The sequence below is a fragment of the Ostrinia furnacalis genome, unplaced genomic scaffold (assembly GCF_004193835.3).
Source record: "Ostrinia furnacalis isolate ACB-3 unplaced genomic scaffold, ASM419383v2 OfSCF4221, whole genome shotgun sequence".
Lineage (NCBI taxonomy): Eukaryota > Metazoa > Arthropoda > Insecta > Lepidoptera > Crambidae > Ostrinia > Ostrinia furnacalis.
Window position 1 is genome coordinate 243,179 of NW_021134460.1, and position 21,031 is coordinate 264,209.

Consider the following 21,031-nt stretch of genomic DNA (forward strand, 5'->3'; position numbering starts at 1 on the left):
AGCCAGCCAGCCGCACCACGCTGGCGGACGTCACCGCCGTCAGGCATAGTGGACACTCGAGCCCTTCGCTCTGCAAGAAGGAGACACAGAACGTGAGAAAAGATGGATCCTATACGAGTAAAATTATAAACCTTAAACGTTTTTTCAGATAAATTGTTCAATACTGAATAAATAAAGATTTCCAAAGTTAGACAAATAACGTTACGCCTACGCCCCATTAGATAGCCTTATTACTGAGCCTCCTTAAACGTTATTTTCGTTAATTACGTCTGTATTATTGATAGTATACTTTGTTATTTTTACTTTATTTTCCATTAAATGGTTTAACCACTTGGCAGCCCGCATGTAATATTTTAAACACGAACGCATTTTCAGTCAGAAAATAGGGCGTTCTTTTGGCAACACGACCATGTAGATACTTTTTTGAAATAAAAATACATTGTGTGCACTGATGCAGTTTTACAAAGTAACGTTCCGAAACAATGCACCATAAATGTTGCCGCTAACGATAGCATAAAATGCACATTACGCAAGATGACCTAATAATAATTAACTGAGCCTAAGCATGCATGAGGATATTTTGCATGTTACAAGTTTATTTATGCCTCCGAATTAATTCTCAACACGCTATNTTTCGACCACTTTTCGACTGATTTGCGATTATAATCATGTGTACATTGTCTAGCTCTAGACTTACAGGTAAAACAAAACTCAACTTTCAGTATAAATGTAGTGTTGAGTGTCGTTAAATTTGAGACTCAAGGTTAATTCAGTCAAATACCCATTTATGCGGAAGGAAGAAGTGCGAGAAGACACCCTAAAAAGAATATCCATTAACCCAGCGACAACCCCCACAAGTAGCACGTATCGAACTTCGTCGTCTTGTCAGCGCCTGCGCTGCTTCGCCGCGGCATCAACTCTCTTCAAACTATAATAACGCGACGACGCTAAGCTAGCGCTGCGTCGAGGCTGCGCGAGCGCTTGCTAGACAACGACCCTTGATAGATGCTAGTTCTTTCGTTTCAGCCAAATGACGTCCACTGTTGGACAAAGGCCTCGCAAAAGGTTTTCCACAATGAACGGTCCTGCGCTGCTCTCATCCAGGCTCTTCCCGTGAACTTTACCAGATCGTCGGTCCACCTAGTAGGAGGCCTGCCCACGCTACGTCCTCCAGCCCGTGGTCGCCACTCGAGAACTTTTCTGCCCCAACGGCCATCGTCTCTACGAGCTATGTGCCCCGCCCACTGCCACTTGATTTTAGCAATTCTGCGATCTGTCGGTCACCTTGGTTCCCCTGCGGATCTCCTCACTACTGATTCGATCACGCAAGGAAACTCCTATGCAGATGCTAGTGTGGGGAGATAAAGATTGTACTCACAGCAGCGGCGACAGCAGCGGCTACGGCAGCACGACGGCGGGCGGGCGGAGCACGACGCAGCCGGCGGTGCGCGCGGCGGCCGGCCCACAGCGGCAGCCCCACCAGCAGCGAGTATCGAACGTCGTCGTCTCGTCAGCGCCTGCGCTGCTTCGCCGCGGCATCAACTCTCTTCAAACTATAATAACGCGACCCCAGCGCTACGTCGATCCGCCGCTCAGCAATGGCTCCGCAGCGACGCTAAGCTGGCGCTGCGTCGAGGCTGCGCAAGCGCTTGCAAGACAACGACCCTTGATAGATGCTAGTTCGTTCGTTTCAGCCAAATGACGTCCACTGCTGGACAAAGGCCTCGCAAAAGGTTTTCCACAATGAACGGTCCTGCGCTGCTCTCATCCAGGCTCTTCCCGTGAACTTTACCAGATCGTCGGTCCACCTAGTAGGAGGCATGCCCACGCTACGTCTTCCAGCCCGATAGATGCTAGAGTGGGGGTTCTAAGGCAGGGTACTCACCTGCCATGTAGCACGTAACGTAGCATGTAACGTATCCAACCTTCAAGTGAGTACGGCTCGCCCACGATCATCGCGTATCTAGCTGCGAGCTCCTGGATCCTACTGCGAGCCGCCTTTGTGCTCGCAGTGATGCCGCCAGTCGGCGGGTCGCTGCGATCTCCCTGCGAACCACGCGCGAGCAGCGGGCTCGTGCCTATGTACTCACTTGATATAGAGCTACATGACTAGATGAGTAACCTGGTTAATACTCACAGCAGCAGCGACGGCAGCGGCTACGGCAGCACGACGGCGGGCGGGCGGAGCACGACGCAGCCCCACCAGCAGCGCGTATCAAACGTCGTCTCGGCAGCGCCTAAACTAAATAACGCGACGCCAGCGCTACGTAGATCCGGCCGTTCGACGCGTTCGGCAGCCGCTTAGACTTCGCAGCGACGAGGTTCCGCGAGCGCTGGCAAGACAACGACACTCGATAGATGCTATGTGGGATCTTACGCAGGTTGTACTCACAGCAGCAGCGACAGCAGCGGCCACGGCGGCGCGGCGGCCGGCCCACAGCGGCAGCCCCACCAGCAGCGAGTAACGAACGTCATCTTGGCAGCGCCTAAACTAAATAACGCGACGCCAGCGCTACGTAGATCCGGCCGTTCGCCAGCCGCTCAGACTTCGCAGCGACGAGGTTCCGCGAGCGCTGGCAAGACAATGACACTCGATAGACGCTATGTGGGGTCTTTATGGAGTTTCTACTCACAGCAGCAGCGCCTGCGCTGCTTCGCCGCGGCATCAACTCTCTTCAAACTATAATAACGCGACGCCAGCGCTACGTCGATCCGCCGCTCAGCAATAGCGCCGCGTCGACGCTGCGCAAGCGCTTGCAAGGCAACGACGCTTCGCTCGAAAGATGCTATGCTGCGGTGGGCTAAGATGGAAGTTTTTATAGAGACTGTACTCACAGCAGCAGCGACGGCAGCGGCTACGGCAGCACGACGGCGGGCGGGCGGAGCACGACGCAGCCGGCGGTGCGCGCGGCGGCCGGCCCACAGCGGCAGCCCCACCAGCAGCGCCGGCAGCGCCACGCCCGCCACGACCGCGATGCCCAGCGGCGCGCCCGCGAGCGTGCCCAGCTGCCAGAGAAGCTTCTTCTTGCGCGACCACGGCTTCTTGCCCCAGAACGTGCAGCCGCTCGGGCTGGAACACCAAGCGTTTGTGTGAAACGAAACGCTAACGGAAGGTAAGGAAAAGATGTGTGAGCGAGAGGGGGAGGTGATATAAGATGGCGGATTGTAGTGGAAATCATCACCATCATCATCCCTAGGTTTTGCTATAATTCCCACGCTTGGCCGGCGGGTTGGAGATCACAGTTTAAAAGACTGATGTTTTTCAGAGAGCGCTGCTGCCCGTTCTCTGTTTGATATGTAGTCCCTAAGTCGCCTCTTACCACACCCGCGAGTGGAAATAACAAGTTAATAATATACAGCAAGATTTTCAAGTAAATAACACGCATTTATTTCTTGCGAATATCCCACATTTAATTTTGTTTCTAAGTGCTAAAACCTGCCGATAGATGTCGCTGTGCAGAATTAACTCGCGCTAATGAAACTCACTTTACACCTCATACTTTTATCATATGGATGGAGTTCACTGTTTAAAATAATATAGGAACTTATTATACATTTAGAACAATTTATACCGTTGCTTACGAAGTTAATTTTGTTTAAGTAAGCTCAACTGTAACCTGTGTTTTTTAAACCCATAGCTTTATAACCTATATAAAAATCATCCATTAGCCTACTTCATTAGACAGCGCTTCCTTAACAATTAGATTTCTAAAAATCATTAGTTCGTCATGTTGCTCACCTAAGGTAGTGCAGGTCGGAGACCTCCTTCATGCAGAGCCAGCAGAACTCGGCGCCGCACACGCAGCACACCATGTGGTTGCACGAGCCGTCCTCCACCTTCACGATCAGCACCGAGCAGCGCGGGCACGGCTTCACTTCGCCTGCGACACAACAAGTACATACATAAGACAGCTAATCTAAAAACTTAAACACTAAATCTTCATCATATCATTTAATTTCGATTGCACGAGCACACCCTCTCTAATTTACAACTAACTAACTAACAAACGACTTCTTCTCTCTTCTTTATCGCCTTTAGCCACCATAGAGAAGAAGCAGAGAAAACATTACGGGTTGAAATAGATCGGACTAACGGCGAGTGAGCCGTTCCTTGGACTCTAAAATACTTTGAAAAAAGTATTTTCTCTAACGATTTGTCTCTGTTGTAGGCCGTCGCTGGTTGGGTATTTATTGGCGGTCAAGCCGTGGATCCTACCTACAATAGGCTCTGTGTGGCTCTGGTACTGGAAACAAAATCGATAAAAAAAAATGCAGTGGTAGCAGAATGACGCTGACTCTATAGGCTATCCAGCTGTTGATCCTAGACAGCAGTAGCACAGGGAACAGCCTGGTACTGACCGTGGTCGAGGTCTGTGTACGAGGGCTGCGGCGCGCCGCGTCACAGGTCTGCGTGGGGTGCCAGGCCGCCTTGCAGTGGTAGCAGACGACGCCGACACCGCTGAGCAAACCGACAGCAGTAGCAAAGTACAGCATTTTACTGACCGTGGTCCAGGTCTGTGTACGAGGCCTTGGGCGCGCGGCGTCGCAGCCTTAACCGGTTCGCGTAAGGTGGCCATCTTGCAGCGGGCTGCGACGCGCGGCGTCTAACGTCTGCGTAGGGTGCCAGGCCGCCTTGTAGTGGTAGCAGAAGACGCTGACTCTGTTGGTGGTCCATCCAGCTGTAGATTCTAGACAGCGAATAGCTGTTACTAACCGTGGTCGAGGTCTGTGTGCGAGGGCTGCGGCGCGCGCGGCGGCGGCTGGCGGCTGCGGCGCGCCGCGTCACAGGTCTGTGTGGGGTGCCAGGCCGCCTTGCAGTGGTAGCAGACGACGCCAACACCGCTGAGCAAACCGACAGCAGTAGCAAAATACAGCATTTTACTGACCGTGGTCGAGGTCTGTATACGAGGCCTTGGGCGCGCGGCGTCGCAGCCGTAACCGGTTCGCGTGAGGTGGTCATCGTGCAGTGGTAGCAGAACGACGTTTGACTCTATTGGCGGTCCAGCAGTAGTAGATTCCTAGACAGCGAATAGCTGTTACTGACCGTGGTCGAGGTCCGTGTGCGAGAGCTGCGGCGCGCGCGGCGGCGGCTGGCGGCTGCGGCGCGCCGCGTCACAGGTCTGCGTGGGGTGCCAGGCCGCCTTGCAGTGGTAGCAGACGCTGACTCTATAGGCGATCCAGCTGTTGATCCTAGACAGCAGTAGCACAGGGAACAGCCTGTTACTGACCGTGGTCGAGGTCTGTGTGCGAGGGCTGCGGCGCGCGCGGCGGCGGCTGGCGGCTGCGGCGCGCCGCGTCACAGGTCTGTGTAGGGTGCCAAGCCGCCTTGCAGTGGTAGCAGAATGACGCTCCACAACCCGGTGCCAGGCACGTAAGCTTCGGGCACGACGCGCACCCAGTTGCCACCACCGCGAAACTGGAAATGGCTCGCTTTGTTAGTTTTGAAAACACAGTTGATATTCTTTTAAAAGCATTGATAACTTGAAAACGTTTTAATGTACAAAAGCTGCGTGATATTGGCGGAACAGTGTGCCCTGTGGCGAAAATACACAAGTTCATCGCCATTAATAAAAGATGTTGCGATGTCAATGTCACTTACGATCAAGCGACACACAAACCAGTTTCTCTCCTCTTATTAAAATGCAATTGGAATATTTTTTCATAAGGGGCAAAAATTGGATTAGAATGCATTTAAATAATTACTGGAAAGCGTGAATTATTTGATTTCTGTAGTATCATTTCAGACACCTCTTATCAACTTCAAACGTAAACTGTAACTGAGCTAACGTCAGAGGCAAAACGAAACATAAGAACATTATCAAAACTGTGAAAACTACATCGCACTTCTCTTCATCATCATCAATCATTGAATCCTCATCATCATCAGTCTTTACTGACCTACAGTCTGGCGCGGGGCACCACCTCGTGTCGGGGTCGGCGGCGAGCGCGCGCCGCACCGAGAACTCTTCATATTTCTCGTACAGCACAGGGTTGTCCACGATTCGATGTACATCTGTAAGCAAATGATGGAAACATTAATTTACATTTGATCTAGCTTTTGCTCGTGGCTTCGCCTGCGTGAAATTAAAATGGTACAACTGATCTAGTGACAGTTTTTGCGTGAAAGAGTGACAAAAACACAACCATTCATCCTCAAAAACTTACAGATTTATAATATTAACAGGATTTCTTGTGATATTCCTTATCAACAAGGGCACCCTGTATCCTGTTTACTTTTTGTTTTATTTAGTGTTGCTTGGAAGCACTGAGGTGACATGCGCTTCTATCAAAGCGGTCAGACAGCCTAAAGTCCACAGAAGGAATTTGCGAACACATCAAATTTTGATTAGGAAGTTTTGTAGCTTTTTAGCAAAAAAACATAATAAAAATTACAAAGGGTATGCAAATTAAGGTATTACATAGCGTTTTGCTTCAACATCATCATTAGGGTTTGGAACAATGTGTGAATGATAGTGGGGTTGCCCCATGATAATTAAAAACAGTCGGCAACAGATAAAAGGACCAAAAATAAACGCCAATAGCAAATGACAATGATTGCGACAATTAGTGACGATGGTGATTAGGTTTATTCAATGTGATACCTTTTTATCGGAAAAAGTTTTACTGATATGGATATTTAGGATGTCCACCATTTATATCTTTCAAGTAAGAACCATGAATCATACCTAAGTTCTAACATATTACTTACATCACGAAAGCTTGTCGCGACTAGTTATAAAATATACATTATGTATGAGTAATAGAACTATTTCCAGAGGTTCCGTCTGGCTGTATTATCGATCTGTCTGGATTAAAAAGACCGAAGTTAGAAAATGTTCTTTTTATGCTCGGAAACTAATAGCGTACTTATCTAAATCGGGCTGCCTATTTCAGAAAACTTGAACTAACTTAGGGAAAATGTTAAAACTTTTATTGCGAGATATTTTACGCTATTCTTTTCTAAATAGAGTCCAGATCCAGATAACTTCCTGGTAGGTAAAATACAGCGCTTATTTTTTAACAATAAAATTATTGGCGTATCTAGGATCATTAATAAAATAAATTAATATCATAAACTAATTAAATACTTCAGAACATCTTACATTTACATGTTTTCAAGGGGCAATAATAAAATAAATAAGCAGTTAAAGTAACGTGCCATTTTGAACTTAGGCGAAATAAAAACATGAAAAGTTATGCTACTAAATTTAAAGGAGCACTCGTGTAATCGGATCAACACATTATAACAAATATCATACATTAGCTTAGGCTAAAATAAGACTCGAATATAGTTCGACCAATACTCTGAAATAACGCCGGTCGTTCCAACACGTGCGCGTCAAACTATTGAGGAAAACGAGGCAAATGTTAAGCTACAAATGTGACATTTGAGACAGCCTAGACCTTTCAGTAATTTTACAAACTAAGTAGGTACCTATCTACAAAAATAAAAACACAATTGTGTTTCTTAAAAACATTCAAAATCTCAATGTAACATTTGAAATATCAATTTTATTTTCATAATTAACTATGTGATAGATTTAATTTGTATTTTTTACATTAATAAAAGTGAAACCCACTTGCTTTTGTATTTGGCGAAGTTTCCTAATTTAAAGTATTATTTAATGTGTATCCGTTTAATTAATTTTAACACGCTTTTTTAATCATAATGACCATGCAATTGTAAGTTTGTAAAATAAAATTAAAAAACCATTATCCGATCAACCCAAATTCCTAAACACAATTTGGATTAATTGGACGCCGCTGGCAGAATTAATTTTGTAGGAACCTATCTGGTTAACTTTCAGTCAAGATGCTTAGTATATCTTCATTTGTATCTAGATTATATTCAAGACGCAGAGCTTCACCAACTACTTATAATAAACATTGACATAAATTAAAAGACCGAATTTTAAAAACACCTGCAAATAACTGGTTTAGTAGTAAACGCTACTAACGCTGTAAAGTTATTACTAAAATATAAACTGAGCTGTAATCTATGTGAATGCAATTTTTATTACAAGTAATAGTATATTAGGTATTTCGTATACTAATATCCTGTTTCCTGTTTATGATATACACGTGGAACATTCATACAATTACATATAATATAAACCCCAAAAGGAAGAGCTGGATAATTGACAATTACGGTTTATTTACTAACCAGTCGTGACTCTCGCATCTAGGCAAGATAATGTAAAAGCCAATACTTCAAATTGGGTTCAAAATTAAATGATAAAATGTCTCTTTAAAGATATGATCGAAATTACTTTGTTCGTTCGTTCGTTTCAGCCAAATGACGTCCACGCTGCCTCCCCCAAGGATTTCCATAAAGAAATTACTTATTAGAAATGAATTATTTTCTGACCATGACTCTGACCGTATGAAGGGCAGCAATAACACGTAAACGCATCACCAGTAACAATGCAATCGATTAGGCCCAGTATTTTTTTTGCAGCTACATATAAATTTTATAATCAGCATTAATATTATTTTACGCTGAGATAAGACTTCTGTGAAAAGTCGATTCATGGTGAACGTGCGCCTGAGTCAGGCCATTAAAGCAATCACAGCTTCAATAAAGTTGTTACAAATCACATTACTGCGGTGAAATATCAGCATTTATTTACGGATATGACTCAGGGTTTTGCAATTTGAGAGATTTTAATAATTTAAGTTGCTTAATTTCGAGTTCATCTTCTAAAGATTAATTAAACAGAAGTTTTCCAAGTACGTACAGCTAAGACAGCTTTTTATTTCGGCATCCTTAAGTTAAACTATTTCGGGATTTATTTTGTTTGATTTGGTAAGGAAAAACCTTGATGTTATCCTTGAATCACTTTTCTTTCGATTCGTCTATTTATAGATCACATGTAATTATTATTTACTAAGGATGTTATATTTCTTTTGTGGTAGAGGTGTCTTAGTATTGGACCGTCATAACCTGAAGCCGCCATAGAAGCATGGCAACCGCGACCAAAGGGCGTACAGACTACAGAACTGATGGGTGGTGGCCGATGACAGGCTTCGAAGATATCCATGGATGATGAGATACAGGCGCAGACTGAATTCGCATAGCGGTGGAAAAGACGACTATACACTGACCTGATGGGTGCATGCTTTCGTGGCAGACGGGGCAGTTGACAGGTACCTGCGCCTCGAAGATCTCTATGGCGATGTACTGGCGCAGTGAGAACTCACAGCAGCAATTGAAGAAACAATATAATACCATAGGTCTCTATAGAGTTGGCACTAACCTGATGGGTGCATGCTTTCGTGGCAGACGGGGCAGTTGACAGGTACCCGCGCCTCGAAGATCTCTATGGCGAGGTACTGGCGCAGGCAGGACTCGCAGCAGCGGTGGAAGCAGCCAGCCAGCCGCACCACGCTGGCGGACGTCACCGCCGTCAGGCATAATGGACACTCGAGCCCTTCGCTCTGTAAGAAGGAGACACAGAACGTGAGAAAAGATGGATCCTATATGAGTAAAATTATAAACCTTACACGTTTATCATATTAATTGTTCAATACTGAATAAATAAAGATTTCCAAAGTTAGACAAATAACGTTACGCCTACGCCCCATTAGATCGCCTTATTACTGAGCCTCCTTAAACGTTGTTTTCGTTAATTACGTCTGTATTATTGATAGTTTACTTTGTTATTTTTACTTTATTTTCCATTAAATGGTTTAACCACTTGGCAGGGCAGCCCGCATGGCCATGTAATATTTTAAAACACGAACGCATTTTCAGAAAATAGGACTTTCTTTTGGCAACACTACCAGTATATTCCGTGTAGATACTTTTTTGAAATAAAAATACATTGCAGTAGATGCAGTTTTCAAAGTAACGTTCCGAAACAATGCACTATTAATGTTGCCGCTAACGATAGCATAAAATGCACATTACGCAAGATGACCTAATAATAATTAACTGAGCCTAAGCATGTATCAGGATATTTTGCATGTTAAAAGTTTATTTAAGCCTCCGAATTAATTCTCATCACGCTATAATAACAATCGTCGTTTTAATTATGTAAGCAATCAGAGCCCATTAATATGTTTAAAAACTAATAGCGTTTTGTTTTCGTGCTAGCCGCAGCGCAACAGCGGTCTGGCAGCTCATACCTATAATGTGATCTCAGTCTTTGAGAATTTATTAATCGAGTAAGTAAATCGCCTAGTCATTACGAGTTTACAATACAGTACTTCTAGCAAGATGAAAGTATACTGGACACTTGGACTAGCGTCAGAGCAGTCGATAGATGGTATACACACAAACAGATGTAAAGAAAATGTAATGAAAATAAAGCAACGATTAGGTTCCCCAATAATCGTGTCATATTGTAACTGCAGGCCTCTTTATTAATATCGCTCGTTATCTCACTGTCATTTTATTTATCGAAACCAATTGTTGATACTTTTAACTGTTCATACAACAGAAAACAAATCTGAGATTGGTTTATGAATCGGCATATGAGTGAAAATGTGCATGCATGCCACATGCAGAGCCACCAAACGTAACGCACGGCCTCTCGACCAATTGGATCGAATCAATTGTTACCGATACGCTCTAACTATCGTCAAAGGATTGTTGTAATTGCAACTAATTAATGTTCACCCGTTTTCGACACCTTGATGCAAGTGTCAATAGGTCCTTAATTCCGTACCGACAATAGCGTCGATGCTACACCAAGCTAAACTCTGTTGCATGCAATGTCCTTAGTTGTAATGGGTAAAACAAAAATGTAGGCTAACACCTATCTACAAGCGGATTGTATCTGACATTTTAACCAGACCTTTTATTCAATATTCTACATAAAGTTAATTAATAACTTGGCCAGACGTAAATGACTGCTGAATAAAATATTACAAACCAACGACACGATTCTACAGGTGAGTGTAATGAACTCATGTCAGTAAACAATCATTTTTTAGAACAGAAACTCGATTCCGAACGGTCAAAGCACTTGCTAGAAAAAAGCTCTTCTGGGTAGTGACGCTTAAAAAGTTTATGCAGAGTCGTTGCTATGGCAGAGTTGGAAATATACATTCTGTTTAATTTATTGGTAATTGCTTCAAAATTGTTGGAAACACTTTTGCTCTTGACTGTCCATACGTTTATTCAGAACTACGCTACGGATGTATTTATGAGATGATTTATTTTGACAGCTTGATGGTGTGGTGATATGCCAAAGCGCCGATTCCCAGTCGCATTAATTTAGAAAACAAACATTATGAAATCATGTACATCGCCCATTGTCCTGTGGATGTAGTTTTCTCAATTCAATAACTTTGGTCTGCTTTATTTATTCGTAACCTGGCTGTCCTACCCTGGTTTTGTATGATTTGACGTGTATTTTAATTGGACACAACCTCGTACAGTGTGATTATTAGATTGTATGTGATGATGACTACAAGAAGGTAGATAATGGCCGATGAACCCGACATACCGTGTGACGCCAGTTTTACTGTTACTACTCATACCTACTTCAATCACACGAGCATTGCCGTGCTGCTTTTTAGATACCCGACACTACATAGTTTACCCTTTTCCAAATAAAAGGTAAACGAACCATAACGGCATAGTTACCCACATATTTGCTTAAAATGACGACACGCTACATTTGAAACAGTAAAAATTAACTGTGTAATTCGCGTAATACAGTATTAAGATATCGATTTATGAATGCAATCGGCTTGTTACCCATTAACTATTAAGAGGTAACTGCGCGGTAGGTATAATTTTATTGATCATTTGAATGCAAAAGTGTTGTATCGACGTCTGCAATGACGGTTATGTGCCGTGCGTGCGTCTGACATTATTTGCATCACCTCAAAAGCTTTTTGCGTGTATCTGTATTACGTAAAACACCGCTTACGGAGTTTCACTCCCAATTCCAACATACTACACATCAACTAGGTACATAACTAGCTAGCTACTCTTTTCATACCAGAGCCTTGAAAGGGAATATAAATAATACCAAGAAATGAAAAACAATTTCTTTTGAGACATTTTTCCGGGAATCCGAGAAAACGTAATAATAGAACTTTCCCCGAAGTACGTCAGTTAAAGAGAAAAACATTTTCCACGAGATCAATGGAAAATATTTCGCAATAAACAAGTTACGGAGCGAATAGCTTTGAACATTTGTTTGGAGACTTAGCACTCCAAAGCTTGACTCCGAAAACACTATTCTGCGAAATTGGATACACCCACCACAGGTTCTAAATACAGGGTGAATAGAAAGCAATGTATACACATTTAAATACTTTTTCAAAATAAATGCCTAGCGAATTATCAAGGTTCATATTATGTAGAGTCACCAATGAAACGATTTGGTAGAATCATGTTCACGCATAAATTTAGTTAGTTTTGTTTCTAAGAGGAAAACTATTACTATCATGTCTCAGCTATGTTATAGTTTTACAATAATTTCTAACTAATGTATAATCTAACTAATGCCCTTCTAGAAAGAGCTTATCAGAGGTTCTATGTAGGCTCTCAGTTTGTGGAATCGCCGCTATCCTATTTCCAATAAAGGTTTTCGTTGTTAAGTATCCGTAGTCCGTACTAAATAATAGGTAGGTAACTCGAATGATATGGTAAAAAATATTCGCCTTAAATTCCCAATTATTTTATTTTCAATCTATTTTTTTAGGAGTAGAATGTTTTATTCATAAATAAATATTCAGTTTTAAAATTTAAAATAAAATATTGAATTAATTATTCTTATTCCTTGGGTATATGTAGATTAGACATAAATAATGACATTCATCTGTTAGTTTTTTATTTTTGTGGCAAACAATATAAAATTTTTATACGAGTCCAACTTTTTAAGATTTTGAAGTCTCATAGAACAACTTTTTTTGCTCCAGAATTACTTTCAGGTGGTTAGATAGATAGACGGTGATACTTCATCGTTAAATTATTCGAAGGGTGAACATAACATAATGTAATGAGTATAGCATAGTTATGTCATGATGAGTCATATACGGTGACTATAACTGTTGTGCAGCTGACCAAATTAGTTGTCTGTCTGTGCCAAGCATGTTCTACTTAATGTTACACGCATTGCCTCTATTCAGTTACTGTTGCGGTTTATCTCACGACCACATTTGGATGTATTCGTGTCCATTCAAAATTCAAATAATTATCTTATCAGTGTATTAAAATAATCTCGCGTTACATTAATATCTTTCGTCACGTCTATTTTTAACCAACTTCGAAAAACCATTCTTGATGATTTTTCTTTTACTTGATCGATGAAATCAAAAAACTGACGATAACCTTTGGAGAATAACGAAAACCGGCTAATAACACCGATTTCACTTGTATCCTTTATTGAAAATAATGATTCTTACACCAAATATGTGCGAGCCACAAATCTAACAAAATCGTATAAATCGAATTGGAATTCTAATGCTTCAAAATTACGCTTCCTTTGCACGCTGCCTTAGCTCACTTTAAAATTATAAAACATGCATCGCTGTAGCTTTAAACATTCGGGGATATCCGTGAACACATTCTCCTGAAACATAACACAATCAACCTTATTGCCCACGGAAATTGTATCCCTTACTTTCAAAAACTTCGCTTGCTTAATGAGTCAATTACAGTACTCACAAGGTTAACTCATTGTCCTTTAAGGAAAAATCAGAGTTCGTAATGTACGAGTATTACGAATTTCCGACCATATCGCATTGCATTTCTAAGAACGCTAAAAGCGGGAGCTGGCTGGCCAGAGGACTGACCGAGTGCATTAGACACAGTCAGACAACCGACTAGGGTTGTCATCAATGAAACTGCCGTTACCAGACGAAAAATTGAAAAAACTCAATTTTTATTAGGAAAGTTTCATTAAGACACTATTTTGAGAACCATATCCGAGCGCTCTACCATGAAAAGTAAAGAAAACTCAAAACTTATGACTTATGGCAACCCTACTTCTAAAAACTATTAGGTATTCTGTGTCTTCGCTTCGATTCGATGGTAAGATAAGGTACTCTGATACGTATCAAATATTCAATTGTTGGAACAAGCTCAATACTGGGAAGTACTTAAAGGTTATAACTAGATATTACTTCATATCACCAACCCCCTGCTTGTTGACTAGGTTTACCTCAAACTCTACAGTAGGGAATTTTCTAGGAGGTTTACCTAACTAATGACGCAAGAGGAAGGTATAATCTTTTAAATATATGTATAAAAGGAGAAACTGACTGACTGACATATCAACGCACAGCCTAAACGGCTAAACGTAGGCACTTGAAATTTGGAAGTGACGTAGCTTAGGTACCGTAGAGGTGCACTAAGAAAGGAATTAACGAAACTCCCACGGGAACGGGCCCCTAAGGGGGTAAAACGGGATCCACGCGTACGAAGTCGCGGGCGGCCGCTAGTAACCTATAACATAATAATGCGTAACCACGTTCGGGACTAACACTTAATTAAAAAGTTATCTCTAACTGTCGAATACCTATGTTGATAACATCTTTATCATTTGTTCTAGGATCAGCAATATTTATAGTTTTAAACCACTTAATCTCAGTGCATGTGCTACACAGTGCAGCAAGAGAAAGGCAGTTTTGTCTGCTAGTTACGACATACGCGTTAAAGGTAAGCAAGCCACTCGACCGGGGGCTGGTTTCTTCTCCGCTTGTACCATGGACTAGTAATAAAAATTTTTTGCAAGTATGTACTTTGTAAAAATTTCATTACCCTTTTTAGAACATTTTTATCCTCCGAGAAATAGATTAATAAAATGTGTTGTTAAGCACGACTCTATCTACATATTATGTATTATGAATACATAAAAGTATTTTCAATACATATACTTGTTTTTACTTATTTGTTGACAGTAGAGTATATCGCGAATTCCAACAATTCGAAGGCTATTGTAAATATGATTTAAAATCCATTCAACGGGCAGGAGCTTTTCCGCAGTGCCGTATAAGGAAAAAGTGCGTAGACCACTTGTCCTTGCATATCGTTTTGACAAGATGTTATTATTTCATTCAATTATACGTATATCAGAATAATATTCATTGATATTTAAGATGTTTTATGGATAGATTGTTGTTTATGATATCTTTTACTAAATGAAATATGAAAACCACTCTAATAAACATCAGCCGCCAACTCTGTATCGTTTTAATTTGCTATACGAAGAATCAGACAAAGAAATTCTAAAACAATATTGATAATATCGCATCCATTCCAATAAGAACTCTATTATTCAAGCCTGAATTCCAGGGTGAAGTTTTTTCTATAATAAGAAGGAAAATTCCACGCGTGTTCGAAGTTTCTAGACAATAATTGGTGTGCTTGTTATTTTGAGACATTCGTACGATACATAACTTTATCATAAATAACATTAAATTCCTAAAATAAATACATTTGTAATTGATAACTCATTTGACATTTACCTCGCCATGCATTTTGATGATAATGACACTTTCAAAGTCTTGCAAAGCTCCAGAATTCATAACTACGCCCCAGAATGCTAGAATACCTAGTAGCTAAGTGTTACCAAGTATAAGCCAGAGTCGAGGAACAAATTACAAGTCACCTCAAACAACTAACTTATGAAACAGGTTCTAGAGTAGAACAGAATGGGCGACATGTAACGTATCAACTTTCTGGACCACATCGCAAAATCATGTCGTGTCCACACACGGACAACTCTCTTCAGTGGTCTTTTCCTGCATTAAAAATGAGCAAAGTTAATATATTGAAATGTATTCCGTTGCATTGTAATTAGTATTCATTAATAATTTAAATATTATGGTCTAAAAGTAAAAAAATGCAAAGTGCCAGCGGTGATAAAAAATATTAACTCCAGTCCAGTTTATGTAAAAAACAGCTGGACTAATAAATTGATAAGTTGTTTTGGACTTTTTGGAGGAAAAACACCCTAAAAACCAGATGATGACTTGATGAATATTAAATTGGTCACGTGAAAGTAATACAATTTTCATTTAATCACAACAGAATCATTATTTCTGTTATTAGATTTTATTTATACGGCTGTTGGAGACTTGCCCCCTTACTAATAAAAAGTTTTTCATTTCCATACTAAACGTCACTTTAAAACACTGTTCAACGAGCGTATAAGTTTTATTAGTAAGGGGGTTAATACAAGCTTCAGCACGCGACTATTCTCGCGTGAGATTAGATCTGTCACCGAAAGTCTGTTTCGCACATATCGCCTTTATCTCTAACTGGAAGACGACGAACTCTCCTTTGAATTTATGCAACTAGATAATTTTTGGATTGCCTATAAAATCATTACATTTAATTTTATTCAGAGGTTTAGACATATTGATAACAGAACGATAGAGTAACTTTCGCATATCATTTATGATATTTATGTATACTTGGATGATATTAATTTAATTCAAAAGTATGGACAAACAGCTGAGGAGCGGCTAAGCCTGTAATTATTTAACAGGATATCCGACATAGAGCATGGCCGAACAACAGAACAGGCAATTAGGCAGGTCTGAGATATCGAGCGTACGAGCTCTATCTGTGTCACTGTGATTTGTAGAGACCACGGCATGTCAAGGTAATTATTGTGGCATCTTATTCAGTTGAAATAGATGCTATTTTGGATCAAAAATCTATAGTCTAACGTACTGTCGCTGTCCCTAACAATGTAGCGCGACTATATGGCAAATTAATAACAAACTGCATCATTCGAGTACTGGTAGAGGTAAGCAACACGTATGCGTTTAAAATTAACCAAAATAAGGTTGACGACATAACCATAACTCGCAAGTAATGTATGATGCTCATGGGAAACCCGATCATTTTAATGGCGTCATATATGATCATGAACTTTATAGGTACTTATGCAGAATAAGAACATTTACCTATGATTAACAATTACATAAAACTGTAGTTCCCACTTTAATGAGGACTAAGCTTAGGTACCTACTTTTTGTTTTCCTTACATAAAACACTGGTTAGAGAAGTTACGTAGTCAGCCTTTTCTAAAAATAGGCAATAAGAAAAACAACATAATATTAGGTTTTACCTAGTACTTATTTAGGCCAGCAAACAAAAAAGCTAACAGATAAAATCACTAAAAGTAATTACTTTTAGTGATTTTATCTGTTAGCTTTATACCACCACATATAAATTTATATTGTTTATGAAATTACGAAATATGTATAAAGTAATTTATATTGTTTGTGGAATTATACGAGTATTTTAAAAATAAAATCATTGAAACGAAACAGGTAAAATTATTATTGACGCAATACAGAGCGGTGCGGTTTTCATCAATAACATATTATGTGGTGGTTACAGTCCAGCACATCAGATTATAATATGTTTGTTGCAAAATCGCAGTTATTACAACGAGATAAGATGTCACAGTGTTCCATTTGATGTGCATTGATGTGTATGCACTATCGAGTTTAATGTCATATTAATGCATCATTAATTAAGAGAGGTTTTCTACGTCGGTTGATTATTTGGTTTACAGATAGCAAATAACTAGAAAATAACAGTTGAACAGCAACAGAAATTACTAGTTTTATTTGAGAAATAAAAAAATTCCACAAATCGAAGCTCATAGTCACAGTGATAGGTGTAGGATTGGTTTACGTCACAGTTGAACCTATTTATCTAATCAATAACCTTGTAGTTCACGCTTAGCTTATTAATACGAATATTAGTTTTCCAATCCAGTCCACTGAAAACTATGTACAGCTCTGGTACTCGTATTATCTGTATGATCTGTTTTGTGGACTCACTGAGATAAGATATGGGAGCTAATGTGGTCCGATTGCTAAAGGACTAATAACACCAATTTGCAATAAAGTGGTTCAATAAAAGTAATGCACAATGAATCCCAGATATGTCTATATTTTTATCTACGTTTATCAGGGTTTTTTACTGTTTGATCTGAATTTTGCCAGTCATTTTTAGTTATGAAACTGACTACGAGAGCAAGCTTATACAATCCTCCAATTTATACAATCGATAGATCATCATCATCATCAACAGCCCTTTACAGTCCACTGCTGGACTATGAGCCTCCTCCACTAAAGTGGAGGGTTTTGCCATAATCTCCACGCTTGGCAGGCGGGTTGGAGATATCGATAGATATCTGACGATATTTTTGTTCGCGATAGCGCTATACAACCACAAAAAGTGCATCGTTGTTTAACTTGGTGTATTTTTTTTCTGGTACGATAAAGATTGCCTCCTAAAATACATCCCATAGCATACCTTATGCAGAATAAAGAAACAATCCCATAACGTTTTTCAATGACGAAACAATATCATGGTGGATCTCAAACTTGCGTAGATGAGATCACACTCCGCTAATAAGTTCAAATAAGTCGGTTTCTCAACACTGTCAAGTGGATGGAGTTGTTTGACGCTAGTTAATATCAAATATCTGGCCATACGTTTACCAACGAGGCACCGCAATAAGGAAAACCGTGTTGAGTGTTATACACCTACGGATCGGGCACGTGCACTGCACGTACACCTGCATATCTCACGACACTCGTGAGCTAACGCCACTATCTTTGTTTTGCCTATACATTATTACAATAAACTATGGTTACTTTGACTTTTTTTAAAACATTAATGGCCAACCTTTTACAAGCAGGTATTCTAAAAAGAAAAATCTAGTTCTACAAAGTCGAGGTGACTATCGTTATCTACATTCTCTTACTTGTTGCTACTCTACCCAGGGAACAATTTTATCGTTGTTAACTCCAAAGTTCGAGCTGTACTCGAACTATAACGTATGTGTGTGTTCGTGTAATAATAACATGATAAATTTTACATCAAAGCTTTCGAGTGTGCTCATTATGTGAGCATAAAAGTGAGCGTCACATTTAGGCAATCGGTTCTCCAAATTGTGTAACTTTTAACTTAATGCCAAATAATGACGCAGCTAAAGTTTACTACCGCGACTTTCTGGAAACAAAGAAGCTGGCAAAGGAATCTTATTAAACAAAAATACAATCTTACTTTTAATTTTAAATTTAAATTTAAATTTACAAATACAAAACGACGTTTCATAAATCCATAAGTTATTATGACAGAAAGTTCGTATAAATTCCGTTTACATAGCTTATGTATACTTATCGCCGCAATATAACGGACAGATTTACGTTACGATGTGACACGCATAATAATACAATAATTTCCCTTAATTAAAGGCAATATTACACCAGAACGTCGTAAAGGCACTTGTAGCTGTTACCAAGTTACGAGTAAAACCTTTGTTTTATTAGCAGTTTCGTAACTATCGCAATAGATACACTATAATTTGCATGCGACTAGCATCTACTTCTGTGATAGAAAGTGTTTTTTTTCTTCTTTAGTGGCGCGCCCGAGGCATGCGGATTAAGGCATCCGCGACGTGACCAGCCAGCGTTCGCCAAGGCAGCCTTGTAGAGCCGCTTACACAATGATATTTGTTTGTCAAGACTTCGCGGCGCTGTACCAAGGTCACATGAACACGATTATCGAAACCCTGGTCGGAATCGATTCGTTATCCTTTTTGATGTATTATCTTGGCAAGAGAAATTCGTGAGATCCCCATTGGAAGGTCATTATAAGTTTGGGACGTGACTATATTTGGTGATATCAAGTCTACACCGAGTTCTTATGGTGTATGGAGGACACCTCCCCCATATTTAGTACTACCTCAGAAAGGAATTTCTGATTTCAACTCCTGTATATCCAAGATAGCTCTGCAAAACAAAAACTCGTTTGAGTAGTTCCGTTGGAAACTAACTGGATTGTAGTTCGAAATTCAGTACCTATAGCAGTGGTTGGTAGAGACCCTGCTGCACTGTAGCAAAAACAGGCAAATTCATTAAGATGTAATAAACCTAAAGTGGATAAGACCACGTATATTTGCGATAAGGTTCAGGTCCTGCCTACATGCTTTCGCTTTCCCTAGCTAACACATGCAGGATCGCAGTTCGCGTCACGTAGCGCAGTCATCAGTATGAAGTGTGGCAGTTAGTACGAACCTCCTCGTCTTCCGCTATGAACTCGACGGTAGTCTGCTGTTTGCTCTGCTGTTGCTCCGCGCTCGACTTGGACGGCCGCGAGTCGCCCTGGTCTAGCACTGCAACAAACAACAACACATGTGGAATGGAGCTCGTAGATGGAAAACAAAAACAACGTGAACGAATTGCACCAATGCAGACTTGATTTACATCCTGGTCATAAACGACCGAATGTTCCCATATCAGTACTAGTAACTTGCAGCACAATTAAACCAACAGGTTTTATCTTTCCATTAATAAATAACCTAGAGCGAATATTTAGTCTTTTTTTCGAACAAGTTAATCATACCATAGTAAAAGTTGTTCGTTATTATGAGCAAATTCATGTCCGCAAATATGGCAAGCTTTGAAATAAAATAAAAAATGTTTCGACATATTTTTCACGGCCAATGGCTGCTTGTCGAATATTCATGAAAAGAGTGGTTTAATGTTATTAAACATGAGCTTTAGGAATTAACATACACATTCCTGAAAGAGATTGATTGATTGCTCCTATTGGACAGTTCGGAATTTATAAGGCACTTAGCTAATGTAGGGTAAATAGCATAGTAATAATTATTATGCTTATGCCTCTGAGGAGTTTTTCAGTTGTCTCCAAGCTGATTCGATACAGTTGCGTGCCTTGCACTTGACCCAGTCAATAGCGCGTAATCAGTCCGCCCCCAATTTAAGGCAAGTAAAAATAGGAGGTGACGTTAGCAATCGGTAGTTTTTACGCTGTCTACTGTTTTAAATTAATAACTACCATACATTAAGTCCAAAGTATTTTGGAGGAATCTAAATGTATCCAAAATTCCAAACTCATGCATGGGTAATTTCTAGGGGATGTCTATGTGCCTTGAAAATAATGTAATTATACTAAATACCAATGATTACTCACAATAATAATAATAATATGATCTAATTAAGTAGTTCGCAAATTACACATTTCATTTAATAATAATAGTGAATCAATTAAGTACATCATCAAACATAACAT

At 40.4% G+C, this 21,031-nt stretch overlaps 1 protein-coding gene across 2 annotated transcripts; it reads right to left on the reverse strand.

Moving 5' to 3' along the window:
• Window positions 1-1,262: 1,262 nt before the first annotated feature.
• On the reverse strand, window positions 1,263-20,108 carry LOC114359042 (E3 ubiquitin-protein ligase RNF19B-like). Of its 2 annotated transcripts, XM_028313282.1 has the most exons (7): window positions 20,014-20,108; window positions 9,258-9,438; window positions 5,899-6,013; window positions 5,229-5,416; window positions 3,740-3,881; window positions 2,645-3,070; window positions 1,422-1,517 (listed from the first exon to the last, which is right to left on the reverse strand). In XM_028313282.1, exons 2-7 carry the CDS (start codon window positions 9,268-9,270, stop codon window positions 1,511-1,513), a joined length of 891 nt encoding a protein of 296 aa, XP_028169083.1. In that variant the 5' UTR covers window positions 9,271-9,438; window positions 20,014-20,108; the 3' UTR covers window positions 1,422-1,510. The 2 variants fall into 2 exon arrangements, with proteins under 2 accessions (XP_028169084.1, XP_028169083.1); XM_028313283.1 differs by lacking the exons at window positions 9,258-9,438; window positions 20,014-20,108 and adding an exon at window positions 9,106-9,170 and having other exon boundaries at window positions 1,263-1,517.
• Window positions 20,109-21,031: the final 923 nt, after the last annotated feature.